The following is a 23,411-nucleotide window of genomic DNA, read 5'->3' as shown; positions in this document are numbered from 1 at the left end:
TCCCAAAATTTGATCACAGTAGCACTTTAAGAGAATGTGTGTGTAAGTTGCTAAGCCCTCCCCCACCCCCGAGCACAGGCAAACGAAATATTCCAATTAGACTTAGAAGCTGTGGGATAGAGCTTACAAAAATAATTTTGGTATTGTTTGAAATTATCGTGTGTCGCTGATATGGATATTGAATAGTGGCCGCAATCGTGTTGAAAATCAGTCTCGGGGTCCCTCTTGGTCTAATATCCAGAACTAGACTGCACAAAGGCGCTCGACTAAGCTGAAAGTTTGGAGTATTAAGTAAACATTTTTTTGCAAAATCGACCGACCTACATTTTTAAGTCTGTCTCAGTCTCTCAGGCGGAAACTTATCAAGCGATAGACTCTAATTATAAACCATAAAACTTAGCTCGAAAGTTTGATTTCATAACCACTCTAATCATAGGGCCAAAGCGCAATTAAAAAAATACTCACATACGAATACCTCAATCAAGCTACAAAATATTCTATTTTTTACATTTCATGTTTACTAGGTGTGTACTTGAGGAGAGGCACGCAAATTGGTCACATGAATATAAGTATATAAAAATGATTAAAAGAAAGATAGAGAACTACAAGCAAGAACTTAACACTGCAATAGAACTAGGGAACAGGGCTGGAGAAAGACGTGCTTATTGCAATCTTGGCCTTGCCTACCAGTCCCTGGGTGATTTCAAACAGGCTATAGATTACCATACAAAAGCTCTTAACATTGCGAAACAACTGGGACAGAGAGATGCAGAAGGGCGTGCTTATTCCGGTCTTGGCAATGCTTACTATTCCCTGGGTGATTTCAAACAGGCTTTAGATTACCATACGAAACATCTTAGCATTGCGAATGAACTAGGAGAAAGAGATGGAGAAGGACGTGCTTATGGCAATCTTGGCAATGCTTACCAGTCCCTGGGTGATTTCAAACAGGCTATAGATTACCATACGAAACATCTCAACATTGCAAAAGAACTGGGGCAGACAGATGGAGAAGGAGCTGCTTATTGCAATCTTGGCAATGCTTACTATTCCCTGGGTGATTTCAAACAGGCTATAGATTACCATACGAAAGATCTTAACATTGCAAAAGAACTGGGGCAGAGAGATGGAGAAGGAAGTGCTTATGGCAATCTTGGCAATGCTTACTATTCCCTGGGTGATTTGAAACAGGCTATAGTTTACCATACGAAAGGTCTTAACATTGCAAAAGAACTGGGGCAGAGAGATGGAGAAGGAGCTGCTTATTGCAATCTTGGCAATGCTTACGATTCCCTGGGTGATTTCAAACAGGCTATAGATTACCATACGAAAGCTCTTAACATTGCAAATGAACTGGCGCAGAAAGATCGGGAAGGACGTGCTTATTGCAATCTTGGCAATGCTTACGATTCCCTGGGTGATTTCAAACAGGCTATAGATTACCATACGAAAGCTCTTAACATTGCAAATGAACTGGGGCAGAGAGATGGAGAAGGACGTGCTTATGGCAATCTTGGCAATGCTTACCAGTCCCTGGGTGATTTCAAACAGGCTATAGACTACCATACGAAAGCTCTTAACATTGCAAATGAACTGGGGCAGAGAGATGGAGAAGGACGTGCTTATGGCAATCTTGGCAATGCTTACCGGTCCATGGGTGATTTCAAACAGGCTATACATTACCATACGAAACGTCTTAACATTGCAAAAGAACTGGCGCAGAGAGATCGAGAAGGGCATGCTTATTGCAATCTTGGCAATGCTTACTATTCCCTGGGTGAATTCAAACAGGCTATAGATTACCATACGAAAGCTCTTAACATTGCAAAAGAACTGGGGCAGAGAGATGGAGAAGGGCGTGCTTATTGCAATCTTGCCATTGCCTACCGGTCCCTGGGTGATTTCAAACAGGCTATAGATTACCATACGAAAGCTCTTAGCAATGCAAAAGAACTGGGGCAGAGAGATGGAGAAGGAGCTGCTTATGGCAATCTTGGCAATGCTTACGATTCCCTGGGTGATTTCAAACAGGCTATAGATTACCATACGAAACATCTTAACATTGCAAATGAACTGGGGCAGAGAGATGGAGAAGGAGCTGCTTATGCCAATCTTGGCAATGCTTACTATTCCCTGGGTGATTTCGAACAGGCTATAGATTTCCATACGAAAGATCTTAACATTGCAAAAGAACTGGGGCAGAGAGATGGAGAAGGGCGTGCTTATGCCAATCTTGGCAATGCCTACCAGTCCCTGGGTGATTTCAAACAGGCTATAGATTACCATACGAAAGCTCTTAGCATTGCGAATGAACTGGGAGAAAGAGATGGAGAAGGACGTGCTTATGGCAATCTTGGCAATGCTTACCAGTCCCTGGGTGATTTCAAACAGGCTATAGATTACCATACGAAACGTCTTAACATTGCAAAAGAACTGGGACAGAAATATGAGGAGGGCCAGGCATGTTACAATTTAGGTCTCGTTTTGAAATTAACGGGTGCCTTGCATGAAGCTCGTGATTATTATCGAAACAGTGTACAGCTGTTGAATGAGGTCAGAGGTCTTCTCCAGTCTGAGGATATATGGAAAATATCCTTTCGCAATGCGTGTCAAAATGCCTACACTGCTTTGTGGAGAACACTGCTACTGCTTGAAAAGCCTGACGAGGCTTTGTGTGTCGCTGAGCAAGGACGAGCACAGGCCTTGATGGATCTCATGAAAGTGCAATATCACTCTGAATTACTAGCGTCTGAGTCATCTGAATCTAAAGCAACCATCACTGACATATTGAGTGGGATATCTACGCAGACAGTTTTTTTAGCACTGGAAAGTAACACCATAAATTCATGGGTAGTCTCGGGTACAGATATCCATTTTCAGAAAAAGAGCATCGAAGATGCCTCCTCGCTAATGGAAAAAGCTTTCAAAGAAATTGGTGTTGGTTATCATGTTAAATGCGAAAATCGTTCATTGGATGACCCGGAAGAAGATTTACCACTCAATGACGAATCTTGTCAGGAAGTAGCAGAAAGCAAAACCAATTCTCTGCGCCTCTTGTTTGATGCTGTGTTTGGCCCAATTGCAAACTTGCTTAAAGGCGATGAATTAATTATTGTGCCGGATGGCCCATTATGCTTGGTTCCGTATGCTGCGTGTGCTGTTGAGGCTCCCGGATACATCAATGAATCTACCAGGATCCGCATTCTTCCCTCGCTTACAACTTTGAAACTGATCACAGATTGTCCAGAGGGCTACCACAGTACGAATGGGGCGCTTCTTGTGGGAGATCCATGTTTGGCGGAAGTAAAAGGAAAGCGCGGCAAATTGTTGCCTTTGCCATGGGCCCTAAAAGAAGTGGAGATGATAGGTGAGATTGTTAACACCAAACCACTGACGGGAAGAGAAGCAACGAAAGACGAGGTGCTTAAACAAATAAGCTCCGTTGCCTTGGTACACATTGCAGCCCACGGTGACATGGAAGCTGGCGAAATTGCTTTGGCTCCAAATGCTGCACGGACATCCAGAAAACCCAAGGAGAAAGACTACATGTTGAAAATGTCAGATGTGCAAGCTGTTCAGCTGCGAGCGAGGCTTGTCGTGCTTAGTTGTTGTCACAGTGCTCAAGGGAGAATTACTCCTGAGGGTGTGGTCGGTATTGGACGGGCATTCTTGGGTGCTGGTGCGCGTTCTGTTCTGGTGTCACTCTGGGCAATAAATGATGAAGCTACTATGGAATTCATGAAAAGTTTCTACCAACATCTCGCACGCGGTCATAGTGCCAGTGTGGCTCTTAACCGAGCTATGAAATGTCTGCGAGAGTCAGAGAAGTTTGGTGCTGTAAAGTACTGGGCTCCGTTTGTACTAATCGGAGATGACGTCACGATTGAATTCGGAGAAAATCAATGAAATCATTGTAAGTGACACTTCTTTAAATTTCTTTATGACCAAAGTATATTAACAGTGTTAATTTTTTGATTGATGGTGTGCTTTGTGAATCTCTTCTTAAAATTCTGCCAGTTTTTAGTTGTTAATTAACATAAAAAGAAGGTCACCATGGCCCTTTTCCCGCTTCGTGATCGAGCGAAATATTTGAACCCCGAGAATTAGAAAAGGTACCCCACAGGCAGTTTGCAAATGGCGTCAGTATTAAATTACTGGCGATGTACTACTTAATTGCTATTTCTTATTGTTACTAAAGCGGCCTTTTTGAAGTTTTAATACGGCATTCGGATGCCGGCAACATTGTGCGCAGTAGGTGTGCGAAGTGCATAACAAGGGAATCGTCTTTAACGGAAAGCATCCACAATCTACCTAAAGGCGGACGTGAAGTTACTTAGTTTCAGTTAATTAAATGTTAGTTTGAAAGTGGTTTTAATAGTTACCTGTAGACAGTTCCTCTTACCTTGCTGTTAGAAATGACCATAAATCCATTTCAATTGAAGTGACTCTAACTCGAAATACACCGCGATTTGCCTTTGTGTCGAGATCTGTGATTACTTTTTCAGGCTCAGCACTCGAAACAAACGTCCCGGATCAGTGAGTATAAAGTAATGAGTATAAATTTTAAAGTAGTTCTTACTGACAAGTCTATATCGCTTATAAATTGCCTTATCTTGCAGACGCTAAACATCAAGTACCGAGAAAACTACTTGACGAGCAGTTAACACAAGTTTTTATATCCTTTTTTCAGTGTTTGTATCCCTTTCTTTCATATGATAAAGTAGCCAAATTCTACATTGTTCTGCATGTCATTCTACTGGCGATGGATTAAGTAAAATTCCGGTTATAACCCCCCTGACGGTGAGTCTGTTACGAAACCTGTTACAGAAAAAATAGACAAAAGGTGTAATATAGAGAAACTTGTTTGTTTAGAAGTTGATCTGTTCACTTCCAAGTTAACAACCGTCGCTCGGTTTTTAATTGTCTGAAAATAGAAACAAGGACTCTTTCAGTGCCATAGCAAGGGGAGGGGCCGGGGGGGGGGGGGGCGTGCTCCCCAAGTTTTTAGTAAAAACAGACCTGTTTGAAATGTTGAAAATAAAATTTTATCTCCCGAGAGGTTTGACACAATAACATTTGCACTTCTTTTCATTTTTTAACGTACGTAGGGTGATGCACAACAATATTAATCAGCCAAAAACTAAACTAAACTAACTAAACTTTGGGAAGTTTTCAAAAAACGACCTGCCGATGAAGTCTACGTTTGCCTCTAAGGCAACTCAGACAGTTTAACTAACTAACTATGATGACTAACTATGATGACTCTAAAAAGTGAAACATTTGCTGGTTTCAAGATACAGAGACAGTCGGTTTTCTATTTTGTAATTGACCTTGCAAGTGTTACACTCTCTTCAATGTGCATTGGTTTGCTGAGACAGTGAAGGAAGAAAATAATTCGCGTAAATCACAAATAGCTCTTGGAAAACGCTGGAAATAGCATTTCCAAGCCTCTAGATTTCAAAATTTTCTGGGGGGGGGGGGGGAATGCCCCCAGACCCCCCACACTTATTTTACCCTTGCTACGGCACTGTCTTCCTAATGTCTTTTTTCTCTTTTCATTACAAATCATTGCAAATGTCACTCCAGAATTTCGACAAAATACCTAGGTCCATATAAGCTGCTTTGCAAATACTGTAATAGTAGTATTTGCTTTTATAACATTTTGAAACATCGTATTTTAAAATTGAAAGGCGAGTTACCAGGATGTAACGTAACTATCGCGAGACCTAATGACGGTGTAGCTTAGTTAGGACACAATAAGAACGTATTTAGCCCAAGTAGGCTTATTAAGGACACTAAACAAGAAGCTCGCGAATTTTCTCGACTTTCTTTCTAGTAACGAATTTGCTTCTTGAACCTTATTATAAACAAGTGTATTGTGATTGAGAAAAAGAATTCACAATATTTACACTTATATTTGCTATTGCTTATATTTCCTGCTATATATTTAAAGTAGTAACTTGACATGAAATATTTTTGTCTACAGAGGATAAGTAAACTGGGGTTTTTGAGTAGAAATTGTGATTGAAGTTTTCGTTTTAGGATTTTCCATTTAAAAGCGAATTGACACTTCTGTAGTTTAGTTTTAATGACCAAAAGACAAAACAAGGTCTCGTGTGGTATTACCAGTATCATTTTTACTGTTACTCTAATGTAACATTTCGAAACATTAGTAATTTGCCATTTTATAGGTTATTACCCTCGTAACCATTGCTCATGTGAAAAATTTATTGGCAAATGGACAGAGACAAACAAGTGAAGTTTAGTTACGGGACTTCAGTTTACAGCAATAAGAGTTGGAGTTTTGTAAACAGAGATTTATAATTCAAGTGCTTTATTTTAATCGCATTTTATTTTCGAACCTTATTTAGTTGGTACTTGTATGACTTTTATTTTAGAACCTTTTAGGTGGGTACGTATTCTCTTTTCCTGATTTGTTTAAATTACGTCAGAGACGAATAATCATGTAAGGTAATTATTAACAGACTTTGAATACTGACACTGGCAGAGGCGGATACAAAGGGGGGGGGGAGGGGGTGAGGGGTCGTGCCGACCCTGCAACCAATAATAGAATGAATTGCTTTATACGTTAAGTTGTCTCATTTCCACCAATTGACTGATTGTCAATTTAGGAAAAGATAATGTGCATTCCGAGGCATGTAGAAAAACGACAAATAACTAAATAACTATCGTTACTGCTGTCCCTTTTAATTATGCAATTTTTGTTTGGTTTTCTGGTTTAGAAAAAGGGTAAACTACAGATTTATAACATGCCTTCGCAAACGCTTTTCGACTGCTAGAAATGGAGTTTTAGAGGGTAAAATTGGACTCCACTAGAAGCCCCCCTTTTAGGAATTCCCGGATCCGCCCCTGTACTGTCAGGTTAAGCTCAATGTAGTTGTGTATGGTCACTCAGTCTATAGTCTTCTAGGTAATTGTCGAATACAGTAACGGATAGCACAGTATGAAATCTGTTTCTCCGGAGTATATATTGTTTATTTGTAACAAGTAATTAATAGCTTTCAAATTTCAAACGCGGACATGTTCGTCACGAATAGAATTCCTCGCGGCCTTATCAGGTCTTATCGGAGCTTGGTATCAGGATCGGGACTAGCTATAGGCCTCCATAGGTTGAGAGTTGTCACCGAACATGTGATAGTGGAATGCTGTAAGATTCCATAGGCGGCCGAGCAGGGGGGCAGGGGGGTTGTAGCCCCAAACGAAGTTTTTATTTATTTATTTATTTATTTTTTTTTGGGGGGGGGGGGCTCAGCCCCCCACGTTTTGGTGCCGAAGATATCGCAAGCGCAGCATAAAATTGATATGTCAAGATATTCCGTCTCGTGAGAGAGTTGAAACATTTTCGAAACTTCCATGGAAGTCTTCGGGAAACTTTGTTTATCTTCGGAAAAGATCGACAAATGATCGGAAACGTTCGTATGGCCTTTGAACAACAATCGGAGAATCTTCGGAAATCTTCGGTCTAGAAACTGCCCAGAAAACAAAAGGTTGATAGAACTGAAAAAGTTGCTTCAAATATGAAAACCTGCCGAGTATTTTGGGACAGTCTTAGCCCCTGCACGTTCCAAAACGCTCCGCCGCCTCTGGATTCGTAAACGTCCAGGCATTCTTTCTCAGCATTTTTTTGAAAAACAAACACATTCAATGTTTGCAGGAACCTATCACCTAACATGTCTGCGTTGAAAATTTTCAATATTAAGTCAATTATTGCTGTATTTGCATGGACAGTTGTAATCAGTGTTTATTAAAGTTGCATGGATGTAAATGTGATTGCAGTCATAGTTGTCAATGAAACGTTGTAAAGGGTACGTTGAGCCTGCAATCGGGCCAAGTGGCCCATCAAGCCAGAGCTTATCCCAGTTGCCGTAGCATTTAGTGACTAGAAGTATTGGATGGATGAATGGAATGGTAGTCCATCGCAGGTTTATTCCCAGCATTATATTCGCCGGTACCCATTTATACATCCGGGTGGTGAAAGGCACTGTGAGAATTAAGTGTTGTTACCAAGAATACAAACAAAATGACCTTGGCCAGGGCTCGAACCTGGATCGGTCCAAAATCCAGAGCGCCAACCAATTGATCACCCCCTCCCACTGCAGTCCTTTCAAAGGGGGAACCCGATAACTTCTCTGCAAAAGGCGAGTGTGGCCACGCTTTAAAACACGAGCAGAGGTCACTGAGCTCTCTCCCCTCCCTTTATCAGCCGTCCGTACACCTTGGCAGTCTTGGAGCGATGGTTATGCATGGCCCATGTTTCGGTCGATGACTGCTGTGCCCAATTGCCAGTCAGCTCTTGAAGAACACACCCAAAAAAACAAACAATTAAGTAAACAAACAACCAAACACAACGAAAACAGACACAAGATATGTTATTTTCCCCTTAATATAAACGTTGTCTCAGTAATATAAGCTGTCACTGATTTTCTTCCTAAACACTAAACAAAATCCCTTAAATTATGCTTTGACCGTAGAAAATTGCTTCAGTTTTCTTCCATAAAAAGTTGTTCTGAACATTAAACAAGTTGCCAAAAAGCTTACTGAAGATGACCGCAAGTCGAAACGGGTCCCACAGGCCGAAAGGGGATGAGTAAATGGCTGGGAGATTTTTTTTTCCTTTTTGCGCCAGGGCGCATTTGTCTTTAATATTCTTTGGGCCTTTGCGGAAAGGAGAGCTACGGTAATTGGGAACAAAACAACTTAGAGAAAATTCAATAAAAAATTCAGCATTTCCTACAGACAACTATGTAATATAGCTATCACTAACATTGTTGTAGCAACGTAAATTTTTGAAAACAATGCCTGCGTTCATTTATTCAAAGGTGTTTTTGTGTGCTTTTTTGAGAGGCTGGGCAGAAGAGGTGGTCATATTATTGTAATGAAAAAAATAATTGCGTTTCAAGAATGGTTTAGTCCAATTTCTGAACTCTCCCTACCCGACACTATAGGGGAATTGAACCCTTCCCCCCCCCAGTAAGTTTAGCCGCTTTGTAGGGAGTTGTAGGGGGAGTGCAAGGACTGGACTAAGGTTTGTTAGGCTCATTTGTGAATTGAACTGAAAGTCGACTTTCATGGGCCTGGCTTAAACGGAAACTTTGATTTCCGACATCTTAAATCAAATACGTTTTAGAATAAAACAAACAAAAGCTAGCAAAAGCTAGCGGTTCCTAGCTTTAGGAATCGCTTTCTCGTACAAGTTTAATTTGTGCGACCAAGTAAATTTTGCAAACAAGCTAATCAAAGTTAAGAAGCTATTTAATTTATGGTCACAAAGGGATTTATCCCTGTATGGAAAAATAACAATAGCTAAAACGTTGGGTTTATCCAAACTCATTTCTTCTAGCGCTTGTCTTCACACCCCACCTTATGTTATTGACGCCGTTAACAAATTGATAGCAGACTTCGTTTGGAACGGTAAGAAACCGAAAATAAAAAGAGGCACGCTTATCGGAGCAAAAGAAAAAGGAGGTTTAGATTTGCCAGAATATGAAATAATCACAAAATCATTACTCTGTAACGAATTAGAAACACTGTCGCACATGCTAGTTAACTGCTCCCGTATACGCGACTTTTGGAATTCAGTCTTATTTCGGTGGAATAGTCAAAATGACGACAATTACAATTTTGATGAATTAGGAATAATGTACGGCTATAATCCCGGAAGTTCTGGCTCCTATATCTTTAATTACTAGGAGTAGTTCTCACTAACATTGCCCCCGCTTTTGGCTGTTTTGAATTTGATTTTTGCAAATGCCGTCTTGTTTGCGGTTGCGGAAATTTTTTTTATTAACCGTTCGTCTTTGAGCTTAAATATGTGAAATTATATTGGATGTTCCTGAAAAGGGTGCTTTAAAGCCGTGAGACAACATCTTACAATGAATGCTAATTAGTGAAAAGTAAACAAAAGGAAACGATGAGTGTCTAGTTGTATCTATTTGAGTAGTAACTATTTTACGGTCGAAAAGAGTCCTCGTATTCGTTTCTACGAGAAAAATGATGATCTTTTCGAAACAACCATCGAACAACTGGAGCTGACTAACTGTTTTAAATAAATTTTCTTGGCCTGTTTAGCGAAAACCGCCACTGGCGTCGCGATGCCTCGACAATTGACTTGTCAAAGATGCGGCAAAATTTTCTCACCTCTTTTGATGAAAACGTCTTGCGAGTCTCAGTTCTCAATACCTCTTGTTAAATCTTTTTTACAATCGATCTCAGTTAATATTTACTTAAATATAATCTCTGGAGTGTGTTTCGCCAAGAACTGGCAAATCTCAGTTGTGGCTGTGTAGTCTGTTTTAATTGTGACTGAGTCTTTCGGTCTGTTGTGATTCGTGTTGACAAATCCGGGTTAACAAATGGGTATTTCAATTCAGCGAACTTATCTTGAACAAGATACCCATCTAGCTTTGAACTGTAAATTTTAGACGTTTGAGTCGCAAATCTTGAGCTTGTTGCTCGCAGTATGGCGGCGAAACTCCCAAAACACCTTGCGTGCTTGCCGTGAAATTAACCGAGACCACCGTGCGCGCCTAGTTTTATCAAATCGGGATCGCGTCGCATACTACCATACATTTCTTGTATATTTCTTTTATATTTTCTATTTTTTTAATCCCTTATATATACACGCGGGGACTTCTATGATGCCTCCTCGGGTTTTGGCCTCTGGGCCAAAACTCTGCGGGGGCAATTATATTCTACTTAGCAAAAGACATGTCTTTCTACAAAAATATGAGCACAAATTACCTAATCTCCCTCTCTTTCTTGAGTTAGTAAAAGAAAAAATGTTAATTCAAAGATCAATCGCACATGCGAAAGGACAAAAAGAAAAATTTTTGAATTTATGGAAGCCTTTACTGTCAATAATTTAGTTACAATAGTTACGTAAAACGTGTATCGCATTGTTACCTCTGTATTTTTTATTCATTTATCTTTTGTATTTTTTTTTTCGTGTATTGTCAAGTGTATCGTGTTGAAAAGTAAAAAAATAAAATTTAAAAAAAAATAAAAATAAAAATAAAACAAACAAAACAAGAACAACAAGGCAAGTTGTTTGAACAATTCATTGTGCATTTCACGGAGATTCATGAATTGGATGCAAAGACCCCTTAAACACAAATAGCGTAAAGTTTTAAGCGGCAAAACCGTGAGGGGCTTGGAGGGGCTTAGAGCCTCCTCGTCCCCAAGCCCGTCGCGGTTTCGCCGCTTGCTTGTGCGAGCAGCAAGAGAAAGAAGTTAACCCATTTTTAGTAATTTTAATTTATTGCCTAATGAATAAAAATAAATTAATTTTGTAAGTTTTATAAAATACAATTTTAATACATATTAATATGTAAAATAGTGGTTCTTGTAACATGCAGTGTACCTACTACACTGTGCATAATAACTATTAATAATTTATTATTTTTAATATATAATTTACTGTATTGTATTACATAATTATTAAATATATATTTATGTTCATCCCTATCTTTTACCTTCCTAATCGGTTCAACCATGTCACAAATTCCTTCTTGCAAATATAAAGACAGGGTGGTGCCGTATAAAAGGTTATAAATTATTTTAATATCTTTTTTGGTTGTTGCAGATTTGTAAAAGTTCAAATACAAAACTATTTCCTCACAACAAAGAGGTCAATTTAATTAGCATCAGTGCATGATGTAAAAAAATAATTTTTCCTATAAAATTTAAACTAAGTGGTCCATTTTTGATCTTTAATTTTAAAATTTGCTCTAAAAACCTTGTGAAAATAAACTGCAGAGCCATTAAACCTAAAAAGCAATAAATACATCAACATGTAAGGTACAGTACGTACTTTATGAAAGTCATTGTAAAATATTTCTTGGCAGAATTTCTAATCAATATTACATTGTCAAGTCATCTTTCAGGATCTGTTGGAGCGATTTCTTCTCTTTCTCTCTCTGGCATTCTGTGTAAAGCAAACAAAAATAAACTTTACAGGACTGGCCATTTCACTGCTACATAGTTGCAACTCAAACTTAAATATGCTAGTACCCTACATAATATGAAGCAACTGTGAAACAGCTACTGTGATGCATGTATACGTACTGAAACACTGTTTTCAACTTTTAAAAGGTATGGCAAGCTAGTTAGCCACTGAAATGAGAAACCATATGACTCAGCAATGAAAACCACATTTCATTCATTTCCTTCCACATCACATTCCATTCTGGTTTATCTATAACCATCTTGACCAGTCTAGTCTTGTAACTTAATTAGTATAGCAAGGTAAGTCCCTTCCTAGCTACCTAAAGGGCTCACTTCCACCAGACGCAATTGCATCACATCATACATGTTTAATACTAGTGTAAGAATGTCAAAACTCACCCTGTGTTGTAAATAAAAGCAGCTGGAATCATAATAATTAATGCAGTGACACTAAACCAAGAGCTTTTGTGGAAGTAAGGATGCCAGTGAAAAGGCTTCTCTTGAAAAAATATCCAAAACATGAACCCCAGGGGTGTGCAGAGTGACTAGAATGAAAATAAATGTGGAAAAGGAGAGTGTGAGTTACTGAAAATAATGAATTAATTTAAAGTATTGTTTGGTTCTCCATCTACACTGTATGGATTTTCAAGGTTCCAGTCCCTTGACAGTTATCTGCATAAGTAGGCTAGTTTTGAATTATGCTTTTCTAATCCCAGATAAGTTTAAGTAGTAAAGTCAAGGTTGAGGGGACCAATTAAAAAACAAAGAAAATACCATGGGTGGATCCAAGGAAGGAGAAAGGGGGGGGGGGGATTGGTTGGCTAGCCACCCCTCTTGATTCACCAGAAAAATGAAAGTAAACTGACGTCAATGAAAATAGAAAATAAGAACACTAGCAGTGTCATCCACCCCATCCCCATAAACTATTAAATAAAATATAAATTTGTCAACAGCCTGACCCCCTTTGAAAAAATCCTGCATCAACCACTGAATTCAAAGACCCCCTTCAAATGATTCCCCTGATTTTGACTCAATTCTTTTGTTTGTGATTAGTATGGAGGAGTCTAATTTGGAACTAGCCTATTGTAAAAGGCTGTAACTGGTTCTTTAATGTGGCTAACTGAAATTTAGGCAAGGTTAAACTCGAGACAATAGTTGCTGGCCAGCGGCTGCTTCCCTGAAGTTGGGGCGGCCTCAGGGTTTATTCAGGAGTTTCAGTAAATTTACAGCTCTCCCGTGAAGGTCAAGCCATTTCACTCGTGTTGCCTTTTGAGCAAGTCCGCCCTTTTTGCCGTTTTTTTCCCACCCACCCTAACCCTTAGGTAAGTACTGGTAAGTATTTAGTTTTTGCTTTCCACTGAGTTTCCTCTCTCAGTGTGACGGTGTCTGGTGGTTGCCGCTCCCAGGGTTGTCATGGTTACCATCGCGCTTGCTGGCGGCTCCACATAGTCTCAGGCACTATCCCCACACTCATCTATTGGTGATGAGTTTAATGCACTGATCATCTTGCTAGTTGCAATAAAATGCCAAAGATGGGGTCAAGTGAATATGACAAATTCTCGCTTAAAAAGGGATGAGGTGAGCCTCTTTCTTCCTGAAAACAAGGGGAGGCCGGGGGCTATCTCAAAGGTAAAGATGGGTGAGCCTTAATTCTTCTGACTGGCTTAAATGAGGTAAACTGCTAAAGGGTTCATTTTGGACCTCATTTTTTCAACAAGAAGAATGTGGTGCCTCCCTAGCTAGCCTGGAACCCTTCCCAAGGTCTGCCCCTGAAAACATTACACTCACCATCACAATTGCAAGCAATGTAGCCCCCTCAGAATACCGCAGAAGCAATGCACAACCACAGACTGTCATGATGTAGCCAGTAATAAATAAAAATGCAAGCACACCAGGAGCCCAGGAACATCCTGCTCCACCAAATACACACTGGAATCCAAATGTCCAGCTAGGAGAAATAGATAAATTCCATTTAATACATTAAATTTTAGTGAAAGACCCTGTCTACCACATAAATAAAGGGGCATTCAACTCAAGACAGGTTCTCATACTGTATGCTGCTGGCATGCAAGGAATTCGCCACTGGCAAGACCTGGGACACAGTTCCCACATATGGGAACATTTATCATTGGCATCACGACTCACTCACTAAGCTGAATTGCCTGCAAAGTTCAACTAGCTGAGTTCAACTTTGCAGACATGCTGGCTGTAATTGTTACATTTTCTAACAAATTCTTGATCTTAATTATTCCCACAATTAATTCCTGCCTATTTGAGTATGACAAACATTGGTGAAACACTGTAGATGCATTGAGGGCTTTACTGGGATAGACAGCTGACTGCTGATGGTTTCAACTGGCAAATATGTGACAGGTACAGTTAAGGCTGGTGCCTTATAAAGACCACACCCTTAAACTGGACTGTTATTAATTAGAAATTCTAATAATTTTTATTGGCAACGTTTCTTACGCTATTTGGCCATATTATGGATTCAATTCCATACTGATAAAAACTGATGTAGATCAACAAAGATTTGTGTAGCATCTCGAAATGGTTGCTTATGATTATTGCATTGAAAAATTAAAAACAGTTCAATTACAAATCGAAGACACTCCACGCATATCCACCTCTGTATCTCTCTCCTCCACAGAGGCTAGTTCAGTGGAGGGGAAAAGGCAAAGAAACATGAAATTGGAAAACCCTCCGCACGCTTTTTTTTTTTCTCTAACCAGGCTCCACAATCTTACTTGTCACCTCTCCCCATTTCCCAACCCATAGGAAAAAAAAATAGAGGCCTCTGTGGAGGAGAGAGCCTCCGTGTAGCTATGCCAGCCCATCATCAGATCGCTATGCGAATTTTTTGTATCAAATCTCAGTTGCACATATAAAGAGATCTGAGTCCTTAATGCTTTGTTAGGCTTCAGTTTGAAAATTGGAGCACAGATGAAGCATTAACTTAAGAGGCAATTAACAATCACACTTGTACTGCAAGTTACATAAGGGGTTTATACTTAGGCAAATGAACAAATTCCGTTCTTTGCTACATATAATCAAATCAAAACAGTTAATAAGTATTTAAACTTACTTCTGAATGAATTCATGAATGTTATCTGTATACCCAAACCCAGGAATAATGTCAACCCAAAATAGTGGAACAACAGTTAGAAATTGTGCCAGTGACGTCCAGAAGAGCACGGACACCAACCCTGCCTGGGCGTGGCCACTCTCTTGTATCTTAACCACTTTCTCTTCAACTATATATGCAGTGGCTGCAATTCCCTTTGAAGAAATAAAAAGATATAAATTGATTGAAAAACTAAAAAGATTTGTGCAATTTCTTCAATTCTCTTGTTAGAGGCTGAGGGTCTATTCTATCCTGGCGGAATACATCGATTTTGAGCGTCGGTCTGCGGGCACATTCTTTATGTTCTAGCAGTTAACAGTCAAGAAATATATAGCGGTCTTGGTATTAAAGAGAGTCAGAAAATAAAAAGAAATTTACAGTTCTTGGAAGAGAAAGATATGGCAGTTTGCGGACTGAACAACCCCCTGTAATAGGCATCTTGTTAATGCACAAGCAGGTATAATAACTACCACCTTAAGCCCAGTGTCATAGTGCATAAAAAACGCTCATAATTACATTATCATCTGCATGCATTGCATGCTTATATAACATTGGGCAAAAAAGGGTTGTTGGCTGAATATAGATGCACTTCCTACTTACAAATCCAAGCATAAAAGCTAAAGGCCACAGGACTCTTCCAGTTCCTGTGGCTCCTCCCAGATGACTTGTGCCTTGAGGGTCAATTTGAGGAGAGAACAATGGAATAAGACAAATGAAGAGACCAGCCACGACAGCAATGGCAGATAAAAATTTCCGTCTCGTGGGAATTTTCCTCAAGAGAAGGAACCTGAAAACAATAAAGAAGCCAATCACTAATTTGTGAGCAAGTTGTGGTGGTAATTAATTTTTATTTGACCACCACTTAAAGAAAACTCATTAGAATATTTGCAGGGAAATTGCTTTACACTGTCAGGGCTCTGCAGTCATTAAGTTTTTAAGTTAAGCCATTATCATTGATATTAATATAATCACCCTTAGCTAGGCTAGCATTTCGCTATGTATGCAAGTGTAACATAAGAGCCAATCAAAATCTTAACCCATGCATAACACTGAGGGAACTCAGCCCGTACAGGTGTCACGGGTTATGGCCCAAGATCATATAGCCCTGCATGCAGTGACTATATCTATCCACTATGCATGAGAGAAAATGGCTTTACCTAAGAGCCTGTTTACATGGAAGACGGGTGTCCCGGCTAATCGAGTTACAGCTGGCTTACCGAGGTACCTAGCATGGGCGAGCCAACAGTTTTGTCCGGGCACCCTTCTAGGCAGGATAGCTTTTTGACGTGTAAACAGATATGCCAGGCCTATCCCTTATCTTGGCTTGCCGAGATACATGTAACTGTCTTCCAGCGTGTTCTTAAATTAAATTTGAAGTTAATGCAGGCATAATGAATAAAATTAGTTTTATCTGTTGACTGGAAATTATTTCTTTGACCAACAGCTAAAATAATTCGAAATTTTCATAGGAATGTTTATGCTTATTCACACATCTACATATTAATTTTAATTTTACAAAACTGCACGCGGTAAATTTCTAAGAGCTCGGAAATTAAAATAAAATAGCTTTGAGGACAGCTAGCCTTGATTATTCAGTATATAAAAGTAATATTTTCATCAATCATTTGAGCTACATGGTTTTAATTTCCCACGCCAATTGACATGCTTTAATGATCAACAATGTCTCAACATGCCAGTAGAATTAAGGGCTATGAATTTGTCATGTAAAGGCAGGCTATGTTTTATCCCTGCTAGCCAGGTAACTCAGTTAGCCAGGGCACCCTCCCTCTATGTAAACAGGCCCTAAATTAGCGATCACCTTGTTCATTATAACCAAATGATTAATTTTTGCACCTGCTCATCATTGAACAAAATTAATGCATCGCTAATATGGTACAAAATCGGACAATTGGTATTTAGTAAATAAACCCCTTCAGGTGGCTGGTATATTGGAGGATATTATGCCTTAGGCTGAAAGATTGTCGAAAAATGAACAGTTGGCCGAGAAGCGAAGCTTCGAGAGCAACTGTGAAATTTTGAGGACAATCTTTCAGCCGAGGGCATTATCCTCCAATATACCAGCAAGCCAGAAAGGGGTTTATTTATTTTATAACCCTCCAATTAATTTCAACAACGCACTTTATCACCAGTAAATTTATAGGAAAAACGTACGCAATAAAACCGGCGTAACTGTGGTTGAAACAGATGTAAGTTAATTGGTTTACGTGGGTTTTAAACTCCATGATTTCAGTAAAAGTTAGAATTGAATAAGGCGACTTCATCCGTTTGTTTTGTGCTTGCCTACAAAATCGGGCGACGGATATCAAATCGGACGGGCTATATTCACTGATACCCGTCGTCCAATTTTGTACCACGTGATGCGTTTTGTCCAATGAGCGCGCGCAAAAATTAATGGGTGGGTTAGAAAAGACTATATACCCCATCTGATTTGATATCTGTTGCCTAATTTTATAGACAAGAATAAAGCAAACAAACAAAGACACCTTTTTAGGTCTAATTTTTAACTCTGAGTACTTCAGTGTTGAAAAAAAATACATAAAGCAAATTTAATTTAACTTGCATTAATTTTATTTCAACTGCAGCCATGATTATCGCTGTAGGTTTTTTCCTATATATACCGTAAAATTCCAGTTATAAGCCCTGGGCTTATACAACTTCGTAAGGGATTTTGTGTGGAAACGAGCTACGGGAGTGTTGATCCAAATATGTTTTGAAGTTAAAAACGCATAATAAAGCAACATTTAACCTAGCCTGAATTTCAGACATCCCTCTGTGCTCGCCTACTCGCCAGAAGGGACGTCTGAACACATCTGGCCGTAATGCCGTCCGTTGACGTCATGCACTACCCGAAAACCGGGTAGTGATTTTGACTGGTTGATTTAAAAATTACTTACTGCATAATTATGTGAAATTATGACTGAAATTTACCATGTGAGGATTGTAATTTGAAAACGTTTGCAAAGAGTTTCGAAAGAGTTCACCTTCCCAGAATTGAATTTATTAGTCATTTACCTTAAGTTTATTACTTTTTTAGTTTACCTAAGGATGAATAGTAATGGAAACTGGTAGGTTTAAAGTTGGTGGCATTCGTCGCTTCGAGATACAGTGTTTTGCCAAATTTATACGTATTCTTGTTTTGTCAACAAAGCCGCTCAACGCTTATGTCCTGCAGCCTCTTGATGCCGACGACTGTAACCGTCTAAATTGATTCATTTAAGTACTCACGAGTGTACTGTGTTGTATTTGTCCGCTGCATAACATATTATATTTTGATCACTAGATAAAGCAAGTCAGTTCAGATTAAATCGGTTCCGTAAAAGAATATATAGCCTGTAGTCAATTAAAATCTCATTCATTTGTCTCAAGTTTTTAATAGTTTACTATTAAAACAATTTTATACCCTGTAAGTCCTTTATTGAAGCGATTTTTCTTTCACAATTTCATGGCCTCGACAGAAACTTTTCCGCATGAATTAAAACCAAAGTGTAGTGACGTCACCGGATGGCATTAGGGCCAGATGTGTTCAGACGTCCCTTCTGGCGAGTAGGCGAGCACAGAGGGATGTCTGAAATTCAGGCTACATTAATAACCTTGTTCAGTATTGTCATCCAGCAGAGGGGGGGCTTATATCCAGGGGGAGGGGGGGGGCTTATAATCGGATGTATTTTTCTGTTTCCAGGCAGATGGCCCTATAACTGGGGGGGCTTATAGGGGGGGGGGGGGGCTTATAACCAGAATTTTAGGTATAGTAGGTGGAATCATTAATTAAGTGTACTGTAGGTGTTTGTTTTGTAAGCACTTTTGAATACAGCTCATTAGAGTGTTATTCTAGCAACTGCATGGTCTGTGTAAACAAGGCGGAAACTTTTGACTAAATCAAAAATGTGTCATTCTAGAAAAGAGTTAAGAGAGAATAAATGACACTGAGGTGCTTTTTTACACTACCACCCACCACTTTGAGTTCAGCTCTCTAAAAAAAGCCATGCCTAAAAATAAACTTTATTTGGTCTACTGCCCAAATGCTTACCTTAATATCAGTGTTATAGGAATGGAAAAGTTGCCAAGAATAGCCTGTAAATAAGGCGGAGTTCTGGTTCCACTGCTAGAAAACACGATAAACATTGCAGAAACACCTTGAAAGCAAGCAACAGACAAAAGCCATCGACGGTATCTCCAGTCAGTCTTGACCAAGTATTTTGGGCAAATGAAGTCACTGCAAACCAACACTGAACCAAACACGATAACGAACGAAAGAGAAGCAAGGATACCACAAAATAGCTGTCCAATGATGGCGTCCACTTTACTGTTTGGTTCTGCAGAGCTGAAGTCGTACTATCGACCCACAAAGGCAAAGTGACGTATTGCGTTACCTGTCCTGTCACGGTTACAAATGCAAACAACATGGTGGCTAAACTGCTCAAAGAACAACATGAAGTTCTGCTGCGTAGCCGTCGTTCTTGCTCCCTTATCAAGAAATCCCTTTGATCGCCTGTAAATACACTGTTGTTGATGAGAGGTTCATGTTCTTTGGGAAACCTGTTCAGAGAGGAGTCGCTGTTGACCGACACTTCAGCTTATAAATATTAATTTCTTTTCTCTTGGGCCAGTTTGCCGAGTTCACGGTTGAATGGCTCGGTTAAATAACAACGAGAAATTCGTCAATAGCACTGAAATGAATCGACTGAAAAACAAATTACAGAAAATGTGGGGCGTTAACAAAACCAGGATCGGATCGGACCGGATTGACAAAACCCGGATCGGATCCAAAAAAAGTCGGATCACTATAAATTCCCGCCAAAATCGTCACGTGATACCTCAAAAGAAGTAAGTAGGTGGATGTTTGCTGTGTGTTGACCCTGCTGAAATGATTTCCGTTCCTAGAGTGTAAGGTAAAGATTGAAGTGGGGATATGAACAAGAAAAGTGCAACGATTGCTGTGATTTCTCTCACTGCTGTTGTGTTTCGCATTCAAGACTTATCTTCATAAATAAATACGACAACCAATTGTCCCACATTCTTACAGCCCTCGAAGCACTTCGATTAAATTTAATATTTACCTTTGAATTTCGATCCTGCAGACAAGTACAAAAACGGCAAATCGATTGATTTCAAATCATTCGACGAGACTTTAACATAGGAGCAACCGATGAGGTCCACTGAAGGACCGAAACTCGATTCTTGCTTAATTAACATAAAAAATTTGCCAGGAGACATTGTTGCAGCATCCTAGAGACTTGAAATGCAGTGATCAAACTGCCATAGAATGTATTTGTTAGATGCAAGTAACACAACAAAACAGATAAAAAAAATGGAGGTAAAGTTTTATAGCACAAATCACAACCACTCAAACTAAGGGGAGCTTAAAAACAAAGAAACCATCGCTCGCAATGCTTAGAGACTGCAGTAGCCTTTAAAAGACTCGGATCTTAGATCCTCGCAACCGTGGTAACGAAACGTTATCATACGAACTAACCGCCACTTCAGATATTCTAGTTGACAGTTAGAAATCCACTGAACCGATACACAATATAGACTACAACATTCCTTTAAAGGCTATTAAGAATCTCTTAACAAACAAGAGGGGGGCAAAGGGTTTATGCGTGACATGTGAAAAGGGCAAAAATTAGTCCGTGACGCGTGAAAATAGGGCAAACATTAGACCGTGACGCGTGAAAAATAGTTAGAAAAGAAACGTGATCCGTGAATTCTGTTGTTTCAAGTATACGTGACACGTGAATTTGGTTAAAACTTGTGCGTGAAACGGAATCACGAACCCCCCTTTGGTACCCTCAAACAAGAGCCAATAAACCTAACGAATATGCCACAGAGTTAGCAAACACAATGGCATAAAGATCATCACTAAAATGGCTCACGAAAGCGTTAATTAAATCCTCCGTTAACAGACTGAAGGCTAACATTCAGCAACCAGCAGGAGTCGTGTTGGCCTGTCTCATTTTATATTAGCACAAAGCGAACATCCACTTAGGGACAGACCATTAGAAATTACCGGAGGGGGGTAGGGGGGGGGACATTTTTGGTGCAGGAATTTTTTTTAAATCCTACTTGTCTGCAGGAATTTTTTATCTTCTTTGCACGAATATTTTTTTAAATAAGTTGTTAAAAAATGTTATTAGTTCGATGAATTTGCAATGAAACTGAAGTTGGGCATTGCAATGACTGAAACGTCTGAACGGACGCAAGGCTCTTTCGAATTGTAATCTCACTAAAAGGGCTCCTTAATACTCTGGCAAAGACGAACGATTCGTCTGTAAAAAGACATTCTGGGAACTCATCTGACGAAGTCTAGTCTTCTTCGCAGGTAGTTCGAAAGAGTGTAGGGAATTAAAAGACGAAAACAAAAAGGCACAAACGTGCCTTGGCTCAAGTAGCAAAAGAAATAGAAATGACTTCTTCTTTCTTTAAAAATATCTATAACCCCAAATGTTTTGTTTTCCTCCTTTTCTGTAGTCGCTTTCGCTTTCTTCGTCACAAGAGTAGAAGATACGACAACACTCGATACCTGAGAATTTTTACAGCCATATTTGCCGAGAGAACGGCGGAACGGAGTCGAGAACGGAGCCTTGTTACTAGTAAACATGGTGTTCTTATGCTTGTGCTTATGCTTATGCCGACGTTCGTTTTCACATGGCACAAACTATTTATGTTTGCGCTTTTGCTTGCGTCGCTAGTGAAAACCACGTCATTGTTCTGCATGTTGAACTCAACAGTATTTATAATCCACATGTGCCTTTTATTATCTTATTTTAAAACAAACTTCCACATATATCCAACCAAGTATGAGCCTGATTCTAAAGACAGAATGCCAGGGTTTATATATTACGATAGAATCACTTTCTTGGCAGACTAGTGACTTGCATATTCGAGGAAACTGCCGTATTGTGCCGTCTGCTTGGGCTCATATAATACAATTGTATTATAATACAACTGTTCAATTGTTAAACAATCCTGAGGGCACTAGCTCCCTCGTCAACCACAGCGAATCGTTTTTATGATGCACCATGAAAATAATAGCAAATCGTTATTTGTTGAATAAGGTCGACACATGTAGTGTGTGTTCCCAAAACTAATAACTGATGATATAAAGACCTTTCTATCATCCAGCATGTTGTAAAATAATTGCCATATTTTAGGTCATTCATGTTTTGGGCAAGCCAGAATAACGGAGCTTAAAACAATCCAGCATAAAGTTAATTTCATAAGATAATTTGCCTTAATTCCACTGACCCTTAATAGGCTGTGCACTGCAGAAAATGGAGTAGTTTCTAAGCTTTGAGAGGAGCCGAGAAACACGGGCGCAGAAAATTAACTAGGCGAAAAGTATTGCGCTTTGTTTCAGCCTTCCAAATGATTTGACGCCTTTTCAAGATAGATAAATAGATAATGTAATTTCTGACGTTTGAATGAATGAATTAGTCAGAAATAACTATTCTGACGGCACGATTGAGAGGTTCGCGGGTTGTTATGGGATGTCTAGGTATATTGGTTTTTGGCGGGAGATTTAGGTCATTCTAGGTCGTCAGTCCTCGTCTTCGCTTACTTTTCTTTTTTTCTTTAAAGTGTTGTTTGTTCAGCTTTTGTAACTAGTCTATTGTAAAATGCTCTTCTTGTGCTGCTGCATTAGATGAGGAATACGTTTCCACTTATTTTTGGCCACATCTAAAGGGCGGTTTTTAGTGGTTTTTCGTATCTGGCGTAGCACACACCTTAATTCCCTTAGAGCCAACTGTTTTTTTTTTTTTTTTTTTGCAAGATTCAAGATTGTAATCAGGATGCATTTTGCATCAGATGACTGTATTTGGATACATTTTGTATCAGATGACTGTATTTGGATACATTTTGCATCAGATGACTGTATTTGGATACATTTTGTATCAGATGACTGTATTAGGATACATTTTGTATCAGATGACTGTATCAGGATACATTTTTCATCAGATGACTGACTGACGCATCCTCAATAAACTCTTCACATTGAATGTCTCGTGTTAGTGTAATCAGAATGGTCACTGTTTCAGCAATTCTCTGCAATAGAACAGTGTGCGAGAGGAGCAGTAATCAGCTGAAACATGAATGTTCGGACAATTTCTTGCTTCAAATATGCAACATAAATAGGACATTATTTGCTCCTGAAACTCGGGATCCCGGCTCGGGATCAAATTTTGGAAGCATTTTCCCACCGGACCAACTGAGTGTTCACCTAGACTCGTCCTCAAGGATGGCACCTTCTTTGCCATTCAGACTCAATCATGAACCAAAATAGCAGCTTCGTTATTTTTTTGCT

The 23,411-nt window shown here is 39.4% G+C and overlaps 1 protein-coding gene and 1 pseudogene across 2 annotated transcripts in view; one reads left to right on the top strand and one right to left on the bottom strand.

The window, feature by feature from the left end:
- The window catches only part of LOC144635160 (uncharacterized), a 335,656-nt gene that overhangs the window by 27,082 nt on the left and 285,163 nt on the right, over window positions 1-23,411 (top strand). The window contains exon 3 of the mRNA XM_078494218.1: window positions 712-2,413. Coding sequence (XP_078350344.1) covers window positions 712-2,413 — 1,702 coding nt within the window. The remainder of the gene's footprint in view (window positions 1-711; window positions 2,414-23,411) is intronic.
- On the bottom strand, window positions 11,483-21,707 carry LOC144635603 (crt homolog 1-like; annotated as a pseudogene). Its single transcript, XR_013567383.1, has 7 exons — window positions 21,644-21,707; window positions 19,137-19,682; window positions 15,689-15,875; window positions 15,050-15,243; window positions 13,753-13,912; window positions 12,364-12,509; window positions 11,483-11,944 (listed from the first exon to the last, which is right to left on the bottom strand). The product of XR_013567383.1 is annotated as a crt homolog 1-like (transcript).

The sequence above is a fragment of the Oculina patagonica genome, chromosome 13 (genome assembly GCF_052425735.1).
Source record: "Oculina patagonica isolate OP01 chromosome 13, crgOcupat, whole genome shotgun sequence".
NCBI lineage: Eukaryota > Metazoa > Cnidaria > Anthozoa > Scleractinia > Oculinidae > Oculina > Oculina patagonica.
The sequence above is the reverse complement of the archived record's forward strand: the minus strand, read 5'-3'. Positions and strand labels throughout refer to the sequence as shown.